This window comes from Pimephales promelas, chromosome 3 (assembly GCF_988280905.1).
Source record: "Pimephales promelas chromosome 3, fPimPro1.hap1.1, whole genome shotgun sequence".
NCBI lineage: Eukaryota > Metazoa > Chordata > Actinopteri > Cypriniformes > Leuciscidae > Pimephales > Pimephales promelas.
The window spans coordinates 11,654,423-11,679,167 of record NC_142771.1 but is presented as its reverse complement, the minus strand read 5'-3'; the positions used below and the strand labels follow the sequence as shown (position 1 = coordinate 11,679,167).

Genomic DNA, 24,745 nt, shown 5'->3' with positions numbered 1-24,745 from the left:
CTTTCGATTAGTTTGCATGTCTGATATGCTATTTGTTGTCGCTGTTAATAATATTATATATGATTTGTATTATTATTTTATTTAATTATTTTCAAACAACTACTTTTTTGCATGGCAACTACGTGTGTGAGTTATATAAGCACAAGGACAATGCAGTCGAAAGACATACAATGTAACAATATAGTATAATATGGGATTTTCCATATTTTCTAATCTACTACGTGACTTATAAGCACAAGCACAGTGCAGCTGAAGGATATATAATATAACAAATAATAATATAATAATAAAACAATTAAGAACAGATGTTAAAATATGCAGTGACCATGTTTATTATATTATCACAATATGTAAGTGAAATTTACCCAAATAAATAACAGTCCGTGGTTCTCACTCGAAACGCTCCACCTCAGTAGACGGCGCCAGTGAGCCATGTTTAGATAAATCAATCACACTGATCTACACACGCTCAAGAAATAGTACGAAAGGGAACCACACTGTTGAACCATTTTAGTTATTATAAAGTATTTATATAAAAATATTATTATTATTTTAGTTACAAATTCTGTACATCTGAAAAAAGTTAGTGTCTTCCATTCGAGAGTTTGTGGAAATATTAGAAGATGTTGTCCACTCTGTCCTCTTTTCAGAGACAGTTATCTTCCATCATGGAGACACTGGTGCAAACAGCAGTGCTGGAGATCAGCAGACTGGTGGATGTGGAGTGTGAAGTGTTGCTGTCAGAGCTCACCCGCAGAAACACACCGAGCTCGAGCGAGGACACTGGACACTCACTCACACTCACACACAGCTCCACATGTGTCAAGAGGTACTTACGCTTTTGTTTTGGTATTAATGACGCGGGATATTGCATATTCTTCATAAGGCACGTGTATGCAATCATACCGGTCAAAAGTTTGGACACAAGTCTCTTATAGCCTGTATTTATTTGATCAAAAGTACAGTAAAGAAATAGTCATAATATTCTGAAATATTATTACGTGAATAAAATAAAATATAATTTATTCCTGTGATCTGCAATCTCGATTTCAGAAATCATGCTAATAATATGATGATTTATTATCAATGTTGGAAATAGTTTTGCTTGATATTTTTTTTTAATAACCCGTGATACTTCTTTCAGGATTATTTAATAAAATAAATAAATAAATAAAAAACCCAAACAAACAGCATTAATTTAAAATAGAAATCTTGTAACATTTTACACTACTGGTTAAAAGTTTGGGGTCATTAATTTTTTCTTTCTTTTTTTTTTTTTTTAAAGAAATTAATACTTTTATTCAGCAAGGTGTTAATTTGATTAAAAAGACCTAGTAAAAATTAATTTAGTTAGAAAAGATTTCTATTTTTAAAAAATGCTGTTCTTTGTAACTTTCTATTTATCAATGAATCCTGAAAAATAGGATCACTGGTTAAAAGCAGCACAACTGTTTCCAACATTGATAATAAATCATCATGTATTATTAGAGTGATTTCTGAAGGATCATGTGACACTGAAGACTGGAGCAATGATGCTGAAAATTCAGCTTTGCGTCACAGGAATACATTACATTTTAAAGTTTATTAAAATAGAAAACCATTATTTTAAATTGCAATAATATTTCACAATATAACTGTTTTTATTTTTTGATCAAATAAATGAAGGCTTGATGAGTAAAAGAAACTTCTTATAAAAACACTAAAAATACCCAAACTTTGTCCAAACTTTGTCTCGATTTATCTATTGTTACTTATAAACTGTAGTAAAATTATATGATGAAATTAGTAATTAATTAGCAATTAGTAACCAAGTAGTCATTGAAATGACAGATTTTACATGATTAGACTACATTTTAGATTACTTTTGGCCTAACTCGTTTATCACATTGATCAAAAGAAAACACAAAAAGAAAATGAAATAAAACTTAAAAAAGTAGCTGAATGAAAAATTTTAGAGATAGAAACGATTAATTATGGAAAATAAATAAATAATGAACAATGTATTGCCATTGTGTAATCATAAAAAAGTAACTATAATCTGATTACAAGTACTTTACTTTGGAATCTGATTACATAATCCAGATTACATGTAATCAGTTTCACAGCAGTGTTTATAACATACATTGTAACACTTTTTTGTTAACAGTGACCTTGTTACACATTCAATTTCAATCACCACAGAGGTAGAAAATAGTGAAATGGAGTTACTATTATAATAACTAAAAATGATGCATATTACATCTGAAGTAACTCAACCAAACCTTAGAGTAAGTACATATATTACTCAGTACGTAAATGTATAATTACACTGAAACACTTTAAAATAAAGTGTAACCCTTTTCATTGTATTTATTTATTCAGTGAATATGCCCAAGAAGAGATGCAGAATCATTTGAACCGGTGTAACAATGATGTTATTTTTAGAGACAGCCCAACAGTAATTCAGCAAGACCAAGTAAGTGGAAATATCCATACATATGTCCTGTAAGTATTTTGAATACAATAGCTGCTGTAAATGTAATGTTTCTTTATATATTATACAAATATAAGATTTAATGTGATGTCAAAATGTCACAGCAGAAGTGTGAGGTCAACCAGCCAATAGGTATGATAAAGCAGGAGCTACATGAAGTAGATGTTTGGATTGGTCAAGACAACAGTGAAGCGGGTAAGACTGGAACCATCTGTTGTATAATGGTGGATAACATTAATTGCAAATGCATGTGAATAATTTGTAACTTACTTCCATCTGCATAACACTTACATGACTTTCACTTAACCATAGGAACCCACTGCGGTGAAGCCGTGAGCCTGTCGCCCACCAAGGACGTTCGCAAAATTGTCCCTTGCGTTGACAGAAAAAGTCGAGAAAATGCAGCTGCGAGAGTCCCGTCTAAATCGGAATCGCTGAACAAAAGCAGCTCACCTGGTGAAATGATGGTGAACCGGCCGTTGTCTAAAAAACACACATCTGAACCTGAAAACACTTCATTTAGTCACACACAGAGTTTGTCCACAAGAACATGCGGTGCTGATACTATGCCAGGGGACAAGCGGTTTGTTTGCACCTACTGTTCAAAGTGGTTCAGGTGTTTTAGTCAGCTTACGATACATCAGCGGAGCCACACGGGTGAGAAGCCCTACAGGTGCACACTATGTGGAAAGAGGTACATTCAGAAAGGACACTTGTACACCCATCAGCGCACCCATACTGGAGAGAAGCCGTACCGATGCCCGCTCTGTGGAAAAGGCTTTATTCAGAAATGCACTCTTGACATGCATCTGCGAAGTCACACCGGAGAAAAACCCTACACCTGTATTAAATGTGGGAAAGGGTTCACAACGAAGTTTAATCTCAACAAACACCTGTCTTGTCAGTCTTGCAACAACATCAGTTAATGAATGACAATGAGCTTGAGGAAAGTGTGCTCTTGTTTGACATTGGTTTGAGCTATTTATTTTTTTTCCTTATTATGATCACAACAAGCGTAGATGATTAAAACACAATGTAAAGTTTTCTATAATTCACTTGAAAGCTTGTTTCCGACACAGAATGAAAAATAAAAAAGGTAATTGCGACTTTTTATCTTACAATTCTTGACTTTTTTTTCTAATAATTGCGAGTTTACATCTCGCAGTTCTGACTTTATTTCTCAGAATTGCGAGATAAAGTTAGAATTGCGTGATATAAAGTCGCAATTGCGTGTTATAAAGTCAAAATTGCAAGATATAAATTCAGAATTGATTGATATAAAGTCGAAATTTCGTGTTGTAAAGTCAGAATTGTGAGAAAAAAGGCTTTTTTCCCCCCTTACAATTGACCTGATAACTCGCAATTGCGACTTTTTATCTCACAATTCTGAGAAAAGATGTAATTTCGAGATATATAAACTCCCAATTATGTGTTATAAAGTCGGAATTGCGAGTTGTAACCTCGCAAAATTGTGAGAAAAAAGTGAGAATTGTGAGATAAGTCTAAAGTTTTTTTCACGCAACTGCAACTTTATTTCTCATAATTGCGACTTTATCTCGCAATTGCGACTTTCTCAGAATTCCAACTTTTTTTGCTCAGAATTGCGACTTCATTTCTCAGAATTGCGACTTTATATCTTGCAATTGCGACTTTATTTCTCAGAATTGAAACTATATCTCACAATTGCGACTTTATTTCTCACAATTCTGACTTCATATCTCGCAATTTTGAGATAAAAAGTCACAATTATTTATTTATTTTTTATTCAGTGGCGGAAACAAGCTTCCATAATTCATGTTATCATATCAGCATTAAATACAAAACATGTTCAAAAATGCAACATTGTTTTATTTATTCAGTATTCTTATTTGTTTGTTTTACTTAAAAAAAAACACCTGTTTCTTTAAGTAAATTGGAAAAGCAAATTTGATATTCTGTCATCATTTCAAATTACTCCGTTTCCATGAATCTGTTATTAGTTTCGTGCTGCTGTTATGTATACAATGAATCAATGTTATTCTGAAAACAAGCTTTCCTACACGTTGGTTTACGGTAATTCATCCCATAATCCTTTTCGGTCACATGCTATTTATGGTGTGTTTCTACAAAAAGATTGGAGAATATAGCGACAGTGTCTTTCTGGATGAAGAAACGGTTATATTAAGAATTTTCTTGTTACATTAAAGATTCCCGTAAACGATGGACATCATGAATACTGCCGATTTTCAGACGCAGTTAACATCGATAATGGAAATTATGGCGAGAACAGCTGCTGTTGAAATAAGCAAACTTTTCGACGAGAATTCGTTGCTGTTGCGATTAGAGATTTCACGATGTACAAACGAAAATGAATCTCTGAAAAAGAAATGTCATTTTCTGGAGAGTGAACTTCAGTCTGCTCGGAAACCCGCTGGAAAGATGAAGGGAACAGAAGCACCATTCAGCCATCCGGGACTTCGAGGTGATTTTTATAAAACTCGTTTAAAAAAAAAAGACTAATACTGTGAATTTTTTTTTAATTAAATCATAAAGGAAAAGTTACATGATGTGAGAATCAGCTGAATTGAATATCTAAACTGGTAAACTGAACGCTGCATGTTCTTGCTTTACAAAAGATGATCCCTGTGCCCTTGAGAAATGTTGTTTGCTGACTTTCGTGTCCTGGTTGTTCTCTGGAAAAGGTTTCGGTTCCCATGAATAACTACTGGTATCATTTACGTTACAGTATAATTTACAGCTTAGTGAATATGGTTTGATAGATAGGCTTTAATTCTGTAATGCACAAACTTGAAAATAAGGCCTTTGTTTGAGTTAAAGGGATAGTTCACCCAAAAATGAAAGTCATTTACCCACCCTCAAGTTATTCCAAACCTGCATGACATTCTTTCTTCTGTTTAACAAAAAAGAAGATATTTAAAGCAAACAGTTTCTGGTCTTCATTGACTTCCATGACAGCTTTCTGTCCCTTCATTGACAGCTGCTACGCAACTACCACTTGACGCTTCAAGAACTAAAAACTAATTCATATGAATTGAGGGGTTTAATCCAAATTTTCTGAATAGATAATCGCTTTATACACAGAACAGATTAAATATAGGCTTTTAATCACATATAAATGACACAAGGGTGATTAAATGATTACATAAATTGCATTTTGGGTGCACTATCCTTTTAAGGCTTTTGTTGTATTTGTTTTTCATCTAAATATCTGCCCATCCCTATTCATCGTCATTATGTTTGGATAAAATAATAAAAACAAGCATTGAAATATTTTCTTAAATAACATACTTTCTTCAATTTTTTGAAAATACTGAAATTGTCCCTCACTTTTTGTTTAGGCTTGTAGGCATCTAGCTTCATGAAGCTCGACTTTATTTTCTTTTAATCATTAAGTTGTTTCTTAGGATTTGGATTGATGTGATATTTGCTAATGAGGCATCTATTAGTCAATTCCCCCCTGATATTTAACCCCAAAACAATTGGAATAGATTTGCCACAATACATGTTGGAAAATAAAGTATTGTAAGAGAAAATTACGTAGGATGTTGAAGATCGCGACAACGAAAGCAAAGTACACCTTGGGTTCAAAGGAGTAGGAATTAACTCAGAACTTTCTATACTCAAAATAGTTAAAATATACAGTACTACCCTTAATGTAAATGAAGTGACTCCTGTTGTAATGGCTCCTATCTCTATGTTAATGAACTTCAGACAGCCAGTTGTCTAAAACAGATCTCAGATGGTCTCCCACCGCTCCCATTCTACAGTTGATGGCCATTTGTTTAGGATCTGATCTCCTGAAGTAAAATAATTGTGACTGGGCTGAAATATTATTATATTTTAAGACTATAATCCAGTTATTTTGGCCTGTGTTGGGTAAATAAGTTTCTGAATAGCTATGTAATTGTGCTTTTTTTTAAATGCCCACATTCAATAGACACTGGACATCGTCCCACAATTGACAATGTCTTCGGTAAGGAATGGTGCATGGACCTCTGGAGACACCAGGAGCCAAACGTTGGTGAGCAGGAGGACGATTCACACCTGGACTCTTCAACCATGACTGAAGAGGTTGGTCTCACGTACTACTGAATATGGAGTTCTCTTAAAAACAATCATAATAACACAGCTTACTAGCTCCCGCTTTTATTTCCAACCCTTTAGCCAGTAAATTTGCTGGATGAAGAACCAGACGTAATTATGATAAAAGAAGAGACGCTGAAGATTGACGATTGCTCTAGGAAAAGTAAACGTGATGCAGACCAAAGGAGCGGTTTGAGAGGTTTGTGGAGAAAGAACTGCTGCTATTAACTCTTATTATATTCAGATGTTCACGTGTGTCGTTTATTGAATTGCAGGTCCAGCAATGACCAGTGATGAGAGATGTGTTGCCCAGAGCTCTGAGGATTTTATCACATACACCGTACCTTCAGATGAGCAAGTCCAAGCGAACGTCCAAGCCGAAGAACAGGCTCTTGAAGGAACTATTTCGACACATGGAGACTGTACAGCAGAGTCAGATTTGAGTGCAGATGTTGGATTTTTTCCAAATCACCAGAATCTCAACCAGACTTTTACACTGAAGAAGAAATTTAATTGTGTGTTCTGTGGGAGAAGCTTTGGCTATTTAAGCCATTTGAAAAAACACATGCGGTCACACTCAGGAGAAAAACCTTATGTCTGTACAGTTTGTGGTCGAAGGTTTGCTCAAAAGATATATCTCACAACTCACGAGCGCACTCATTCTGGCGAGAGGCCGTTCACGTGCATGGAGTGTGGAAAGAGCTTCTCTCAGAAATCCTCTCTGAACGTTCACCTCCGAAGCCACACCGGAGAAAAGCCATTCAGCTGTTTAGGATGTGGGAAGAGATACGCGTACAAAAGTGCTCTTAAATCTCACCGATGTGTTAGTTAGAATAGAAATGAATTGTTACCGAGTAAACTACTGTCTAGGGCTGCGTTTGGTGAGCGAAGTTGATCGTAGAGACCATACGATGCTTCTGGGAAATGCAGCTTAGGTCATTGTACTATTATGTTTGTTGAACAGAAGGATGAACATGATACTATTTAACAAAAATATGTATTAAAAGTGTCAAATGCTGATAGTAAAGGTTGTTTGTTTGTGAGCATTGTGAAACGTTTTCTTGTGTCCAATTTTCTGCTACTTTTGGAGAACAAGACCTATTGCTTTATTGCTGTAACCTTTTGATAACCAAGTTTGATAACTTAATAACTGGTGTTTTTTGCAGTCCCTAAAGTATTTTAATTTTTTTCCTGAATAAAATATCTTTTTAAATAAATGTGGTAGTATTTTCACAAACAAGTCAAAATAAGATGATCAACTGTTTAAGAGTATTTTTCAATTGATGCATTGTACAAAATCACAGGTGTGGGTCTACACAATCACAAATCATGCGTTTCATCTAGAAAATGTCTTTCACATCAAATTCATATTAAACTTTTCAATTTCACATTCAACTTTTGGCTAACAATAACAAAAATGTTAGATTTTTTAAGCTTTATGAGGCTTAGGGTAACACACTTACACTTATTAGCATGAATATTACTAGGATATTGGTTTATTAGTACTTATAAAGCACATATTAATGCCTTATTCTGCATGACCATATTCTACATCCCTTAATTCAACCCAATACCTAAATTTACCTTACTAACTATCACATAATAAGCTGTAAGTACGAGTTTATTAAGGCAAAAGTCGTAGTTCATAGTGAGATGTATCTAAAGTGTAGCCGAATTTAATGGCCCTAAGTTTGACAAGCCTTTTCACTTGGATAATCTATCCATTTCATGCGTTTAAAAGGATTTTTTTTGGCCAAACCGCCTGAAGTAAAAAGACAACTCCATTCCTGTGTGGACTATTGGATGGGCGCCTCTACACGGTGGTTTACGGTAATTCATCCCATGATCCTTTACTGCCAAACGCAATGCTTTGTTTCTATCTTCATAAATAGTAAAGGTAACATACCGCCATTGTTTGATTGAGGTATAACTAAACATCTGCAGTAAAACATTCATTGAGCTATCGGGTCGAAGGACCGGTATTTATTTTTTTAAAGTTCCCGTAAACAATGGACATCATGAATACCACAGCATACCAAAAACAGTTAACATCCATAATGGAAACGTTGGCGAAAACAGCTGTTGTGGAAATAAGCAAACTTTTCGAGGCAAATTCGACTTTCCTGCGACTAGAGATCACGCGATTTACAAGCGAAAATGAATCACTGAAAAAGAAATGTCATTTTCTGGAAAGTGAACTTCAGTCTGCTCGGAAAACCGCTGGAAAGATGAACGGGACAAAAGCTCCAGGACTTACAGGTAATATTCCAGATGTTTCCTCATTTCTAATGCACAAATCTGTTTATATTGATGTGAAATGCAAGAGGCTGTGTTGATAACCTAAAAACTGGAGGTTCAAGCATCCACGTTGTGCCCCCGTCTCTATACCCGCCTAGTAATGAATGTCCACATGTCCAACAGCAACTGGACATCGCCCTGCCATTGACAATGTCTTCGGTAAGGATTGGTGCATGGACCTCTGGAGACACGAGGAGTCAAAGCTTGAGGAGCAGGAGGACGACACACACCTGGAGCCTGCGGTCATCATAGGAGAGGTTGGTCTCTCTCATGCTGATGAGTGATGAAGTGTATGGAGATCGAATCAAATGTCAGCCAGTTCCCTTTCCTATTTTCAAACCTTTAGCCAGTAAATTTGCTGGAAGAAGAGCCTGACATGATTATGGTCAAGGAGGAGGCATTTGAAGATCGCTCTTCAGAAAGAATTGAGGAAGACCAAGAAGATAATCAAAGTGTGAAAGGTATGCCGTGAGAGAGCTTTTTGTCATGTGTAGTTATTTGTACAATACATCACAGCTGACCTCATGCACACATTGGAAACACAAACTGAAAGAAACTTGCACTGATTTATATTAAAATATGTCAGTGCTGTTGTTTTGTCTTATGATGCACACTAGTAATGTTTTTCTTTCTTTCTAATGCATGTTTATAAAAGCTACTAGCTTAATCTAAGCCCTGTTTGTGAAACCAGGCCTATGTGTTTTAAATGATTTCTTACCGTGTAAAGCAGCCCAATCCTGCTCCTGCCGTTCGACTGTCCTGCACAGTTCATCTCCAACCCTGATCAAACACACATGAAGCAAACAATTAAGGTCTTCAGGATCACTTGAAAATTAAAGGCAGGTGTGTTTGATTAGGGTTGGAGATGAACTGTGCAGGACAGCCGATCGGCAGGAGAAGGGTTGAGCACTCCTGATTTAAAGGGTTAATTGACTGTACCATCATGAAACACTACTTTTGTAGTCTGCAAAAGTTGTGGATATATATTTGGAAAGATAATACTGAAATTCTGTTTACAAATGGTATTAAGATGCGTTTTGGTTGATTACAAGTGGACAACACTAAATACAGGTGTATTTAGGTTGTCAACTTTTGAGCACTTTCAGAAGTACTCAATGCATTTGATCAGATTTCTTTTTCAGTGTAAATGCTCATGTGGTTGAATGAGTTCAAACAGTCACAAAAGTGTGTCTACTCTCCTCATACTGACCTAATGCGTTAACATTATGGGAAGCACACTAGCCAGACGGATTTAAAGGAGTAGTTCACTTTAAAAAAAAAAAAGTGCTGATAATTTACTCACCCCCATGTCATCCAAGATGTCCATGTCTTTATTTCTTCAGTCGAAAATAAATTATGGTTTTTAATAAACATTCCAGCATTTTACTCCATATAATGGACTTCAATGGGAACCAAACGGTTCAAGGTCCAAAAGACACGTAGGTTTCCCTTTATAAATGACGAATAGATCTGCAGAAATAGACAAATAGTTGTCTCATTTACACACAGGCGTAAACACGTATGCTAGTTGACAGTCAGCTGTAGTTCTCTCTGTGTTCAAGTACAGTTTTTTGGTTTAAGCTTAGTCCTTATAGATGCAACACTCTTTTTAACCCCGTACAGGTGCAATTGAAGAGGAAATCAAAAGAATTCTCCCAGAGTTGGACAGGAACAAAGTTCTCAATGTGGTCAATCATCTGTCATTTGTGGTGGGCGTGGAGAAGTCCGAGGACCTTTCCTTAGTAGAGGTGTCAGATCTTCAGGACCTTCTGGAGCCAATACAGTGTCGAAAACTAGTCAAAACTTTCAGACAAAGAGGTAAGAGACAAAGTTAAAATCCTGTTGTGCTCATGGCACCTCCGTGTGTTGTTGTCGTGTCTTGCTTTGCCCTGCAGAGTTAACGGCCAACCCTGATCAAACACACCTGAACAAACTAATCGAGGTCTTCAGGATCACTAGACGAGGTTTGAGCTAAACTCTGCAGGCTATATAAATCAGTTCTGGCAATTTGTCCAGAATGAGAAATCGTAACTTTGCCAGTAAATCAGTTTGATATCAATAAATTAAACGCTGCTATGTGTGAACAAATGTAAACATGTGGTAGATGGACGTGTGACAGTTGTGCTATCGAGTTGCTATTGCGTACTATAGTAACTGCAGTACTATGGTAGTAACTATTCGGTCTCGTGTTTTAATAGTAAAAACACATTCTGAAACGTCACTAATTGGATGCCAATCTAAAGCGCTTCTCATCATTGTGGAGAAAGAAAACGGCGCTGTGTTCAATGGTAATTTCCCATGAGGGATATGACATCACAGCTTAACCGTATTCATTTGAGAAAGGGACTGTTGACCTACAGATGTGGCCTTTGAAAACACACTTTCCCACCCCAGGGTTCTTCACAACAAGATTTTTTTTTGTTTTTTTTAGAGAAAAGCTTACATTTGGTCATCCAACCTACCTTCAAATGGGTTTCAGCTAATGGGTTTAAAGAGTGGGGTTGCATCTCATATGTCTTTGTCACAGATTTGGGGAATTTAATACTAGGTGGAAGCAGGTATTATGCGTTATATTATATGTGTTATCTTATCAACCAATGCGCTAAAACAAGTGTTTAAAAACTTGCTGGTTTGAAATGTAAAGCACAGTTCCATATTGAAGTATATGGAAACAAATATAATATAGGCTATGCAATATATTATGTGCAAAAAGCTTTTGTTTTTAAATTGACTAAAGGCTAAACTAAAAATGAAAATAAAAAGCACAAGCTAATTATATTAGCCTGCATTTGATTACCCCATTATAATGGTCACTTTCATTAAAAATATATACTTGTAGGTTTAAAATTCCACATATGGCACATTTATTTTCTCCAACAACAAATATTTTAGCAATATGTTTATTTTAGTCAGAATTATTGCGTAGAATAACGGCGCTCGTTCAAGGAAGCATGAATTTTAGCGGAGATTCACTTGCAGAAGCTCGTCCGCTTCTGACATGGACATATTTGTTGTGAAATGGACATATTTGCTTTACTTTCTAACATTTACAGATGGAGAATATACCTGTGAAATGTAAGTTGAGCACTGAGGAAAGCACCACATCTCAAACACATTAAACAGCGCAAGTATATCTGTCAGTCAGCAACCGTGTCTGTCAGAGCATCTGACAGGGCAAGCTGCTTTAAACTTGTTAACTATATCTTATCAGTTATTTTGAAGCAATTAATATAAGCTTGTGTCATGTTTAGGACAAATTGTACTATGTAGCCTAGCTACGTTCACTGCAGCAGCTCACACTGCAACCTCCGCTATTTTTCAGATGTGCTCATATCAAACTACTGTATCGATATAAACTGTATTGCCTCATTCCATATCGTTTCAAAAAAATATTATTATTATTATTATTATTATTCTCTTTATTGAACATGTTAAAAAAACCCAAAAAAAAAACACAACAGCAAAAACTGAATAAAAAGTAAAAAATAAATAGTTAATCATCAACATCAAGAAAAAAAGATCATCTACAGATGGTCCAAACAACAATCATGTTCAAAGGGGGTAGGAAGAAGTTAGAATAACTTTTCTTGTCCTATCCCCACTTCAATAATATTTTAACTACTTAAACTAACTTACCTAAGGTTTACTTTACCTAAGTTTGAAAAAAGAAAATCACTGTTCCAGCTCATATCCATCAAGGATTCATTTTTTAAACATATATTTCAATTGCAATAAGTTTTTACATAATTTTAAATCATTGTTGCTACTGTTCCACAGTATAACACCCTGGGTATATAACGATATAACGACTTATATATAACGATACATCGTACAAACTCGATATACCACCCAGCCCTACACTGACGCATATCATTCGTATTTTGCACCCTCGCAAAGCGGGCTTTTCCCTCCACAGACGCAAGTCGGTAAACTAGGGAATGAACTTGCGCTCCCTGGGCGGGTCGGCGCAAACATTCCCTAGTGCTATTTTGCAGTTCCAGAAAACAATTGCACCACTGACCAGAAAAAAAACTAGTCTAAAGCGTGTTGCGCGTTGTTCATAATGCTATTTTAAGCGCGCATGCTTGGCCATAATGTGGCGGTGCACAACGCACATACACTTTGACACTTTGATTCTCTCATCAACACAGATGCAGCAGTTTTTATTTTTGCAAATCATACATTATAACAAGGAAAAATATGAACACATGAGGGAAATCATTTTGGTGTCCATGAAGATAAAATAAAATGTAGGCCTAAATCTAGCTTACACATTTACCCAAATTTTTCAGACTAATTGTAGTAATGGCGGATCACACCTGTTTGCCCAATAGTGGCAAGACACATGTCTATAAGGACATCTGACAAATTAGTTTGTCCATCAAGAACCCGGAAAACAAAATCTCCTATCCCCATACAACGTCACTTCTCTGTCGTTCACTGCCCTGACAAGAACGTCGGTCTCCTCAGCTGTGAACGCTCCTGGTAAATTCGCCATAATAATAACAATCCGCCATGCAACATGCGCACCTTCTCTTTAAAGGTGCCCTCTGGGATTTAAAATCAAATCATACAACATGTTCCATACCAGATGGGGGCAGTATACCTCCAGAAATACCTCCACGGCCACGCGCTCTCTCATGTCTTCAAACAATATGGGCGAGTGCTGTGTTGCTCTGTCTCCCTCGTGCATATTAATCAAATCAATTGACGCGATAGTAAAAGTTTGGAAGACCGCAGTTTCACGTGGAGCATTTGGAGATTTTCAGAGATTAGAGACTTAATGAACAACATCTCAATACTAAATTATAAGGGCCGTCTCATAGACAAGTCGGTGCATTTCGACGATATGGGAAAATTAAAGCCCAGGCTATTATTTCTAGTTTTATGATATTCGATTTGTTCATGTTACATTTTTATCATTAGTTTGAATTAATTTGACAGACAGCATTCCCTGATGTGGACCAAGCTAGCGTCAGAGCTGCCAACTCTCACAACACTTTTCACACACTCTCACGCCACACATCAATTTTGTCATGCACAGAAAAGGACACGGAGACCGATCTCAGCTCTCAGATTCTGTTCATTTTATTATGCAATTCAAACAATAAATACAGTATTGGCGCTTTACACGACAGATCCCTAGCACACGTGAACCGATCATCTCTACTAGCTAATGGTAAAAGAACACGAACACTGTTGAAAGATACAGTATGCTACAACTTACCAAAATGTATTCCTCATGCATAATATCGACCAATTATTGTTTTTTAACTCTTCCCTGAACTGAAATGTAGTAGTGGGCTGTATTTTCCACACGACTGACGTCAGGTTCAAGTAAACACAAGCTGGCGCGAGCGCGACTCACTCGTGTACTGCAGTTTGGCTGGTGGTAACGTTGCCCGCCCGCATACCGCCTCCCATGGTCGAAACTGGTATTACGACACCTGCCGGGCCGGGGCTAGTAATTTAGCATGCTAATTCAGGTTAATATCTCGGCAGCACTATTACTTGTCAGTTTTTTAATGACATCATCAACCTTATTTCTTCTCAATCTTTTGATGCGTGTAGCTCATTTTTGGGATATTTTAACCTCAATTTTTACAGATGGCACCTTTAAGGGTATGTTGGATGATGCTCTGATTGGTTTATTTCACGTTACGCCCAAACCACGTCTATGAATAATGAAGCTATTTCAGATCAACCCCTTTTAAACTTGCGTCGGGCAAGAGTCATTTATCCCGCCGGGAAAATAGCAACAGCGCCCAAGATCCGCCCACAAAGTTATTTGCGCTTCACGCTTGATACTTGGGTTTCAGATCACTAAAATAGGGCCCATAATTTATCAATGACTTTTCAAGTTATTTGGTATAACTTTCTTTTGATGGTCCCTTTTTTACACTTTCTGGTGCAGCTGCAGGTCTACTTGCTCTCATTACAGTGTTAGTAGAGTAATAATAGAGTGCTAGCTTTATGGTTAGAATAAGTTGACATGTTGGTGAAACGTTACTTGGAGTCAACAGAATGTTCAAAAGGGACCACCAAAATAAAGTTTTACCAAATAGGCTAACTCAATTCTGTTTGAAATGTCACATTTGTGCCTAAATTGACATTGAAACTGTATTTGGGGTGTATTTTAGTATCTGTATTAAGCCATACCGGATGTGCTTAATTTAGCTTGAAATGTCACATTTGTAAACCTACGTTGACATATATATATATATATATATATATATATACACTGTATTTGTGGTGTATTTTGGTGTGATTGAATATTCTTTCATGATTTATGTACATTATATTGATCAACCAACACGCAGTCACATTTAGTGTGTTATGTATGCACTCACAAAGTCAGATACTCTCCCCTTGAAATTATTTGATGGGATCTCTTATACTTTTAGTATTTATGTAAAGGTATACAACCAATTTTTTTTTAACTACCTTGGTAATAGCCATGGGAATGTAAGTGCATTTTATGGCCATTAATTTGGTTGTCTGTATTTAGAACAATATAAGCTGTATGTTTTTTCAGGTGTCGTGTCTGCGGACCCCTCACCTACAATGGCCTGCGCTTTCAATCGGCAATCGTACAAGAAAATTAAATCCAGTCCTGATCACGCTGCTTCCGCAGATTTACCATCACAGACAGACCAAACTCACGGCTATCTAGTCAAGATTTCGACATCTGATCAGACATCCATGTTTTCAACATCAACGGTTTCACCTCCGCCTAACATTTCACCCCAATGTTCTTCAGTGATGTTTCCACTTGATATGAAAACGACAGTAACTCCAAACAAGTTCAGAGCATCATGCTTTTCGGTATATTCATCAGGGGGTGATTCTACCCGATATGTGTTTAAATCCAGTTTCCACGAAAAAGGAGGAAAAACTGTACCTAGAATCAGCTGGAAAGGACAGGAGATCGAGGCCAGAACGCTTTGCTGTGCTTCTGTTTAAAAGCCTAGTGCCACATGAAGTTTACAGGCGCTGGTCAGGTGCTGTCAACTATGACGGCTCCAGGGGAAAAAATGCACTACCTAACAACCTGCGGAGAGCAATATCAGAAATAGTTCGCCGGAAATTCCCCAACCCTACACCCCCCGCGACTGGAAGATGATAAGGGATCGGCTTAATGAACTTCTCCGTATTAAACGACTCACTTTCCCCCTTTTTTAAAGCCTTTGCTCTGTACCTCAAACTTTGTAGGCTACAGAAATATCTGAAGTATTTACTAGGTTAGCAAACTTGCTAATACTTAGCAAACTGATTATATGTTTACCTGCGGTCATGCCTGCAAAGCTATCAGTAAATAAGCATATACTTTATAAATAGTATTACATTTGTGGTCTTACTGTATGCCTTATGTCCTACAGTTTTGGGGTAATAGATTGGTGCAGGTATGACATCACTTTGTTGGCATCACCTCGCTGGTTCCTATGGGCTTAATTTCCCATGGGCTTTTGGATTATCACAAAAAACAAACTCTGTGATCAACAAAACTTTGATACTTATTAATTTTTTGTTTGTTTTTGGTTGTAAATACACTGTAAACATGTTGTATCAGTGGTTGTTAGTTACCATTCATATCACCAAATTTGGAAAACATAATAGTTTAAAAGTAAAGGACTTCTGTTCAGGAAATTGAAATTAATTTTTTGGGTTGGAGCAGTGAAAAAATAAAACAAATGCAAATGTATACATCTTTTCCCCAATATTCTGATTGTGTCATTGCCACATTTATGGTTGTAATACAACAACCAATGAAATAATTCTATAGTATAAACTGACAGTGCCGTTTTGTGAAAAAATTGGTATCCCATGTGTTTAAATAACGTAATTTTCAGTGTTGAGGAGAAACTAACTAAATGTAGGCATGCTACTGTCAATTTGAAAGTTGGTATTATGTTGTATTTGGTATAATTTTACCTTAAACCGTCATGCTTATTTAAATTGTTTATTCATTTAAAATCCCGAATTGTTTTTATGCCAGGGAAAAAAATGATTTGAATTAGAAATTCAATAATTGGATATTTTTTATTTTACAAAACACTGACTGAGACATAAGTTGCGTCCGAAAACGCACACTGGCTGATTAGGAACTTCACGACGGTTAAAATACTCTTTTGGCGTACTGTTTTTCGCATACTAAAGTATTCGATTTCGAACACAGCACTTCTGTCCTCTAATGTGACTGCCCTCTGTTGATATGGTTTCTTCTAAGTAACATTGCAGTGAATCTGGACAGGATCTGTTTCAATTTCACATGTTTTTTAAAGGCCACATCTGTATTCTCTTGAAAGCTTGTATAGAATTAGCCTAAATAACTTGCATTGCATTATAGACCAAGTAAATTTATTCAGATTTCCAAAACAATGGATCTCATCAACTAACTGTGCATTCACAAATTTGTACATGAAGTTTGCATACAAACATTTTCACACACAAATTATGAGTTGTTCACTCGAATGTATTCTAAATTTACAAAAAAAAAAAAAAAATGTAGGAACAACCAAAACCACTTGTATGTGAAAAATCACATACCCTGGCTGGGGCTATAAATGTGTTCAGATGAAATTTTGATAATTTGATAATCAAGCATTAATAATTCCTCCGTAAATAATCTAGCTCTAGCTTTCTCATTGAAAACCATAGATATCACAAACCTCAAAACAACCTATCACACACTTTTGTTGTTGTTAGCAAAATACGACAGTTGCGTTTACACCGCCACCGGCGAGAGCGTCAACGTGCCCAGAAGTCATTCATTTTTCAATGAATTTTGTCACTCTCACGGCGGCGGTGTGAACGCACAGTTAGCCTCATAACACAAAACGGCTGACTCGCCAAACCAGCTGGTGGTGTTGATGGACGAAACTACAGGTTAAATTAAAGACATGATTAATTACATAAACCCACTGCATTCAAACAAATGTTGAAATTACCTTGCAACCAATCGCACAACTAACTGGCTAGTCGTTTAAACCTCGAAACACCCACTTTTGTATAAAAACTGGCGACGTCCTGGAAAGATCCTTGACTAGTTTACTGGTTTTCGTTGCTGGAGAACAGCGTTCTTGCCTGCCAGCCAGTACTTGTGACGTCACATGCAAAAGATGAATATACTCTAAGTTCATATATATGTTGGAACAAAATTCAATTCAGAAAGAACAAATTCACATTTTGTGAATTATACTGATTTCTGAAAAGTTCTCCTGTGGTATAGATACGAATAATCCACACAACTGATGGTGAATGAGACCCAATAGAGTATAGCAAAGTTTCACTGATAAATGATGGTTGAGAGGCCTCTGAAGAATGTACTTTGTTGGCTCTTCAATCTATTTCAATCTCTTTGTATCTCTTTCCATGATTGTTTTTTTTTTCCCAAGAATCCATTGGACAAGTGGATGGACCACCAAACGAGATGACTCTCACTCCATTATCATCAAACGAGTCCCTTCTTGAACAGCCCTTCATTCCTCACTATCCTATCAAGTCCAACTGGATCAGAAGTTTCCAGGTTCCTTGGGACCGCATGCCACCAGCTCTCGTTCAGGCAACGACCACTGGAGAGAGGGCTCGACCTGGATCAAGAAGGGAGTTTGTTCGGATTGTCGTGGCGGCCATGCAAGCCCACTGTCCAAACCCTAACTTGGCCGCCTGTGGAGAAGTGGCACGAACCATGGTGACTACATTCCCCCTGACATTTGGAGACATTTCTGAGGAAGGAGAGCAACTAGGAAATGGCTTCAGTTGCCTACAAAGACAACTAAAAACTAGGGTAGAACATGTGAACAGAGACGTTTTGGAACACCGGATCCGTCGACCTAGAAAGCCATCAGCGAAGAGAGCTGGACAACAGGACAGCTACTCTGGGAAAAGAGTCAGATGTAAAGTGGACAGTTACGGATGCATTAATTGGCAGCCTACTTCCGTCCCAGAAGGAGAGACTTCCGATTCTCTTGAAATGAAGAGGAAGGTTGCGGCTGAGATTTTTCAGTCTGCAGGCCCAAGGGCTTCAGAGTTGCCCAACGTAGACGACTTAATGCAGCAGACTTATGTTTACCAGCGCCACATGATCAACTCAAGCCCCCCTCCTACCATCAGTGAGATAGAGGGGCATTGGCCGTTCCTGTTCACCGAAAGAGGCCTCTGCAGGCACTTCAAAACCCTGACTGGGATTGACATCAGAAGCCGCTTTAGCGAAACCCTTGTCGTCAAAGCCAAGAGAATATTGAACTACTTCACTAGTCAGAGACTGAAGTGGAATGAAGAAATCCAGAGTCTCCTAAATGAGATCGACGAAGATGCCAATCCAGCAAACAGTAACAGGACTGCCATATCAGCCATCCTGTTAATGATGAAATACTTTAAGGAAAAGGACAACTCTGTGTTCATCTTAGCAGATGTCAGTAACTATGAAGTGTTAATAGTTCAACCAAAGTTTTGAAGGGGGTTTGACAAAAGCCGAGTGTTAAGATGTTTTTGGTTTTTTTGTTTTCAAGGAAACTGCTACCAAGATGTCCATCGAAAATGAAATGAGCTTGCCGGCAACGCCCCGGCTCATCATGCTTGGTAAGACATCGCTACACTAAACTCGTTAGTTTGTACTTGGATATACATAATTACAGTGATTCTTTATTTTTCAGGCGATACATTGCTGACTTCGTCCAAGTGGTTTATCAGTATTGAGGGCAGAGTAACCCATTCTATAGACAACCAGCTGGACTTTGCAGCGGCATTGTCAGTGTTCTTTGGGTGCTTCTATGTTTTTAATATCGAGTACCAGGAGTCAGCCAGTGCCACCCTTGAGCTCATTCAGAGGTGAGCTTTGATGACATTTGTACACGCAACTCTTTTTCTTTTGGTATTTTACTTATGCTTCTTTTAGATCTGAAATACTTCCAATTATGGAAGTAAAATGGGTTGCAAATGCAGTTTCATGATGGCTAACTACTAAGCTTATTGGTTTTAATTAATAAATTATACATCATTCACCAGACACTGTAGTATACGGTGACAATGGCAACACTAAGAGAAACTGACTTGCAGTGCATGATAATCATTTAATAGGAGGATTAAGCCATAGTCGGACGGGACTAGTTCTCCAAGCAAAGTTTATAATTAATTAACTCTGTGTCTGTGATTTCATGTACCGATTCGGGTGGCACTAACATCTGTGTTTATTACAGACGTGCGAGTGTGTTTGCTGTGAGGTCATTTGCTGTGCTTGCATGCATTACATACATGTTTTTTAATGAATTACTTATTGTTATAACTTTGATTTATTATTAAAATGTATTTAAATATATTTCATATAAGTGGCTGTTTATAATAAACCCACATAAGTGGGCAGAGAAATCTAGACAAGTATCATACCTGACACTGATATAAAAATGTTTCCGAGATTTGGCTCTATTTATTAATTTTATAATTTGACTTGTTTTCTTTTGGACACCATACATGTTGAAATTACATGAAAGCATAAGTAAGATTGGCGGACAAATAGTAGCTAAGGATGGTCAAAAAACACAATGGGAAGCGTTAGTATGATACAATATCGATGTGGAAATCACAGACATTCACACGGGATTAGATTTCCCAGAGGACCGTTGAGTTTGCAGAAAAACAGGTAATTTGTTCTGGAATTTTTACTTGCAGTAGGTTGTGTGAGAAATACACAGACATGGCAAATTCGGATGGGATTAAAATCGCAAACTACATCTGAGAAACGCCCCCCCCTGGAAAACTAGTCCCGTCTGAATATGGCTTTCGATAAACAAGATCCCTGTTTTGGGCATCCTGCAACTTTTCTAAGATAACAAACCTCTTAAAACCCTTTAAAAAGTGTTTCAGTTACTGACATAGTTGTTAAACTTTATGTTTTTTCTAAAAATGAATCTGCTTTTCTTCAGGTTCTTTGTAAGGATTAATCCGGAGGGGACTAAATGTACCTCAAAATCAGGTACAAGCCGTAGGACAGGTTCAGCTGTCCAAAGGAAACCCCAAAGCTTCAATACCCGTGTGGCTACATTTATGCAGAGGCTTTCAGAATTTGAGTGGAAAAAGACAAATTAAGTGAGTGTGAGTAGTTTTTAAAAATTGTTCGGACAAATCTGAATTCCAAAAAAAAAAAAAAGTTTTGATGTTAACGTAACTACAAGTGTGATTAAACACTTAAAGGTGACTAGGGTAGGTATTAACATTAACATTTTTTTTATCTGTTTCAGCATTGTCTTCATCCTAGCCCTGCACTGACTACAACTACAACTAGTTACTTCTTGTATGATAATTTAAACTCTAACTTCTTATTTTTACTTTGTTACTTGTACAATTATATTTCAATGTTGCTGGAATGTTTGTAAATATTTTATTACGTTCATTTAAGTCTTTCATGCCACAAAAAAAAAACATGCATCGACTGATGTGTTTTTCTAGGGAATAATATAATTGCTGTGATACTATAATGTTATAGTACTACTTTTCTTACTTTATACAATAGTAGATTACAGCATTGGCTCTATTGTGTATTGTTGTTTACTGTAAATATGTAATTGAAACCATATAACAATAATTACTGTCATTAATTACAGTAACTTGCTGGTAAAAACTGAAAAGTCTTAACAGTGTACCTTTGGACGACCAAAACAAGTGCAATTAAATTTACAGAGATGGTTTGTAAATAAAACTATGGATGATGCTGAGAAAAAAATAAACCTATGGAAGATGTTCTACACATGGACCCAGTAAAACAGTGCCTAATTTCAATTCTGTATTCCTAGTGATGTGAAATATGCACCATAAAACATTTGTGTTACATAAAATGTGGTAAAAGCCTACCTGACGGATCAAATCTAGGAACCAGTCGTGTGGGCTCGTTTGACGTGACCCAGAAGCAACCAATCAGAACACCACAGCAACGCCCTGGCAACCATTCATCACGGTGGGATCAAGGCGGGTGAACTCTTATGTGTTCTTCAGAGAGCACCTGCAACAACATTTTACCATATTTGGTTAAATTCCACCAACAATTTAACCGGACAGGGATTCATTAGCAATAGTTGTCAACGTTAACTGGCAGACCCGTTTTGGAGGCAGCCAACCAAAAGTTTACAGTTGCGCGCTCTACACTGTGGTTTACGGTAATTCATCACGTGACCCTCTTCTGCAAGATGCTAGATATGCTATAATTCAATCCTCAGAAATATATCGAGTCATACAGGGCCATTCCTTACTGAGAAATAAAAGTAGCTCTACATAAAGGCTATAGCGGTGGCTGGCAGGTCGAAGGACGGGTGTTTATATTAAACGTCTCTGATAAATGGTCCAGTAAACAATGGAAATCATGAATACTGCCGATTTGCAGACGCAGATAACATCTATAATGGAAATGTTGGCGAAAACAGCTGTTGTTGAAATAGGCAAACTTTTCGAGGAGAATTCGTTGCTGCTGCGATTAGAGATTTCACGATGTACGAACGAAAATGAATCTCTGAAAAAGAAATGTCATTTTCTGGAGAGTGAACTTCAGTCTGCTCGGAAAACCGCTGGAAAGATGAAGGGGACAGAAGCTCCATTCAGCCATCCGGGACTTCGAGGTGATTTACTAATGCACGATACATGACTATGATTTTGCATCTCAAACATGGGTAGCTATATATATCTGATTTCTAGGCTGGTTTAAAGCCTGCAGTGGGCGTTCCCTTTACCGTGATTGTGCCCTTGAACAATAGATGAGCCTTAGGGTACGTTTACATGACAACAAGCTACTAAAATCAGGAAGTTTTTCATTTGCGTACAAAGGAAAGCGTTATCAAAACGATCACGCATCCACGAGACCGATTAAAAACGTTATAGGCCTATTATTTGTGTCACTGTAAAGAATCAATATGCGCCGATAGATGTGATACGCATGCGCATGGCGTCACCGTTCCACAGTCACATTTTTGTAGTTTACCCAGAGACCATAACAGTATTATTATAAGAACTTGGCCTTTGTCGAGTAATTGAGTGTCATTCAGCAAAGTTGACATTGACTTTGGTAATCAGAGGCTGTTTACACATGTGACTTGACTAAAAAACAATGCATTTCTTACAGAGTCTGGACGTCGCCCCGGAGTTGACAATGTCTTCGGTAAGGAATGGTGCATGAACCTCTGGAGACACCAGGAGTCAAATGTTGGTGAGCAGGAGGACGACACACACCTGGACTCTTCAACCATGACAGATGAGGTTGGTCTCACACATACTGCCTTTGATGTACATAATGCAATGTCAGAATACACTAAACTAGTTCTCTTGTTAATTTCCATTTTTTAGCCAGTAAATTTGCTGGATGAAGAACCAGATATGATCATGATCAAGGAGGAGACATTTGACGATTGCGCTAGGAAAAGTAAACGTAATGCAGACCAAAGGAGCAGTTTGAGAGGTTTGTGGAGAAAGAACTGCTGCTATTAACTCTTATTATATTCAGATGTTCATGTGTCGTTTACTGAATTGCAGGTCCAGTAATGACCAGTGATGAGAGATGTGTTGCCCAGAGCTCTGAGGATTTTATCACATACACCGTACCTTCAGATGAGCAAGTCCAAGCGAACGTGCAACAGCCGCAAGCCGAAGAACAACTTCTTGAAGGAACAATTTCGATACATGGAGACTGTACATCAGAGCAAAATTTCCACAGTACACACAACCACTCAAATATTTCAGAAGAGAAAAGGTTCGAGTGTGTATTCTGTCGAAGGAACTTCAACAAGTTAACCTACCTGAAAGCACACATGCGAACACACTCCGGAGAAAAACCTTATGTCTGTACAGTTTGTGGTAAAAGATTCGCTCAAAAAACGTACCTCAGAATACACCAGCGCACTCATTCAGGCGAGAGGCCGTACGCATGCATGGAGTGTGGAAAGAGCTTCGCTCAAAAGAGTTCTCTAAACGTTCACCTCCGAAGCCACACCGGAGAAAAGCCGTACAGCTGCTCAGAGTGTGGGAAAAGCTACGCGTACAAACAGGGTTTCAATACACACCAGTGCTTTGGTTAGACTTAACGGAATTATATCTGTATCTGCCATATGAAACATTAACCAATTGGAAATATGTCCAATGTTTGTCCACGGAAATGTACCGGTACGTCCTTTAACATTGTTTGGAGTCGTGTTATACGGAAGCATCTAGATGTGTGTATTGATTTTTTAAAAAAAGAAATAAACTTGACTTGTGAAATCATGCAAAATACTTTTTTATTCGTACTCCAGCATGGATGAAAATACACATAGAAATGGTTGTTTGACTGGATCTAATCTAAAAAAGCATTGCACCTAGTACATACTAAGGACATCACACAGTTTCCAATCAGTAAAGGTACAGTATTGTTACTGGTTTCTATACATTAAAGGCCCTAAACTGACAAACATTTTTTGATAATATTTTAAAGAAGCCTAAAGTCCTAAGCAGGGATTCGTACCTCTGGTCATCTTTAATCCGGCCAAAAGTTTGGAATAATACAGATTTTTTTAAATGTTTTTAGTCTCTTTTCTCACCAAGGCTGTATTTATTTGATCAAATTATACAGTAATTTTGTTGAACATCATTATCATTAATATAAAATAAATGCAGCCTTGGTAAGTCTTATTTATTCAAAACTTTTGTCCGGCAAGTAACACAACAAAGTTCATTCGTTCGTTCGTTCGTTTTCTTTCTTTCGTTCTGTATTTGTAAAGCACATTTAAAAACAACTCATGTTTGACCAAAGTGCCGAACAGGACAGAGTAATCAGAGCGAAGATAATACTACCACAGAGTAAAGGTGATGATATACCGGGCAACATTTTGAGCGATTAAGCGATTGTTGCTTCGCTTGGGTAGTTTCCTATTGAAAATG

The 24,745-nt window shown here is 37.3% G+C and overlaps 3 protein-coding genes and 1 long non-coding RNA gene across 9 annotated transcripts; 3 read left to right on the top strand and 1 right to left on the bottom strand.

The window, feature by feature from the left end:
- Positions 1-439: 439 nt before the first annotated feature.
- Positions 440-4,390, top strand: LOC120473058 (uncharacterized). Of its 3 annotated transcripts, XM_089128241.1 has the most exons (5): positions 440-524; positions 651-829; positions 2,362-2,455; positions 2,578-2,668; positions 2,786-4,390. In XM_089128241.1, the coding sequence occupies exons 2-5, from the start codon at positions 669-671 to the stop codon at positions 3,397-3,399; spliced, it is 960 nt and encodes a 319-aa protein (XP_088984367.1). In that variant the 5' UTR covers positions 440-524; positions 651-668; the 3' UTR covers positions 3,400-4,390. The 3 variants fall into 3 exon arrangements, with proteins under 3 accessions (XP_088984367.1, XP_088984366.1, XP_088984365.1); XM_089128240.1 differs by having other exon boundaries at positions 446-829; positions 2,581-2,668; XM_089128239.1 differs by having other exon boundaries at positions 446-829.
- Positions 4,391-4,531: 141 nt separating this feature from the next.
- On the top strand, positions 4,532-21,602 carry LOC120473047 (zgc:113210). Of its 4 annotated transcripts, none has more exons than XM_089128230.1 (9): positions 4,532-4,934; positions 8,978-9,111; positions 9,201-9,315; positions 10,478-10,672; positions 18,250-19,268; positions 19,366-19,435; positions 19,510-19,684; positions 20,776-20,938; positions 21,091-21,602. In XM_089128230.1, the coding sequence occupies exons 1-8, from the start codon at positions 4,673-4,675 to the stop codon at positions 20,936-20,938; spliced, it is 2,133 nt and encodes a 710-aa protein (XP_088984356.1). In that variant the 5' UTR covers positions 4,532-4,672; the 3' UTR covers positions 21,091-21,602. The 4 variants fall into 4 exon arrangements, with proteins under 4 accessions (XP_088984356.1, XP_088984355.1, XP_039518600.2 ...); XM_039662666.2 differs by lacking the exon at positions 4,532-4,934 and adding an exon at positions 8,566-8,815; XM_039662667.2 differs by lacking the exon at positions 4,532-4,934 and adding an exon at positions 8,566-8,815 and having other exon boundaries at positions 20,776-20,944.
- Positions 7,030-21,892, bottom strand: LOC148981980 (uncharacterized). Its single transcript, XR_016155061.1, has 2 exons — positions 21,701-21,892; positions 7,030-10,324 (listed from the first exon to the last, which is right to left on the bottom strand). It is a non-coding gene; the product is annotated as an uncharacterized LOC148981980 (long non-coding RNA).
- Positions 21,893-22,030: 138 nt separating this feature from the next.
- LOC120473048 (uncharacterized) lies at positions 22,031-24,492 on the top strand. Its single transcript, XM_039662668.2, has 4 exons — positions 22,031-22,458; positions 22,959-23,092; positions 23,180-23,291; positions 23,366-24,492. The coding sequence occupies exons 1-4, from the start codon at positions 22,197-22,199 to the stop codon at positions 23,905-23,907; spliced, it is 1,050 nt and encodes a 349-aa protein (XP_039518602.2). The 5' UTR covers positions 22,031-22,196; the 3' UTR covers positions 23,908-24,492.
- Positions 24,493-24,745: the final 253 nt, after the last annotated feature.

What these genes read in the sequence shown, in the direction of transcription:
- LOC120473058 (XM_089128239.1), top strand. Translation starts at nt 624, where the DNA reads ATGTTGTCCACTCTGTCCTCTTTTCAGAGACAGTTATCTTCCATCATG. An exon ending in AGCTCCACATGTGTCAAGAG is followed by an intron (nt 830 to 2,361) that starts GTACTTACGCTT and finishes TTATTTATTCAG; the next exon opens with TGAATATGCCCAAGAAGAGA. An exon ending in CAGTAATTCAGCAAGACCAA is followed by an intron (nt 2,456 to 2,577) that starts GTAAGTGGAAAT and finishes AAAATGTCACAG; the next exon opens with CAGAAGTGTGAGGTCAACCA.
- LOC120473047 (XM_089128230.1), top strand. Translation starts at nt 4,673, where the DNA reads ATGGACATCATGAATACTGCCGATTTTCAGACGCAGTTAACATCGATA. An exon ending in CAGCCATCCGGGACTTCGAG is followed by an intron (nt 4,935 to 8,977) that starts GTGATTTTTATA and finishes CATGTCCAACAG; the next exon opens with CAACTGGACATCGCCCTGCC. An exon ending in CTGCGGTCATCATAGGAGAG is followed by an intron (nt 9,112 to 9,200) that starts GTTGGTCTCTCT and finishes TCAAACCTTTAG; the next exon opens with CCAGTAAATTTGCTGGAAGA.
- LOC120473048 (XM_039662668.2), top strand. Translation starts at nt 22,197, where the DNA reads ATGGAAATCATGAATACTGCCGATTTGCAGACGCAGATAACATCTATA. An exon ending in CTTCAACCATGACAGATGAG is followed by an intron (nt 23,093 to 23,179) that starts GTTGGTCTCACA and finishes TCCATTTTTTAG; the next exon opens with CCAGTAAATTTGCTGGATGA. An exon ending in CCAAAGGAGCAGTTTGAGAG is followed by an intron (nt 23,292 to 23,365) that starts GTTTGTGGAGAA and finishes ACTGAATTGCAG; the next exon opens with GTCCAGTAATGACCAGTGAT.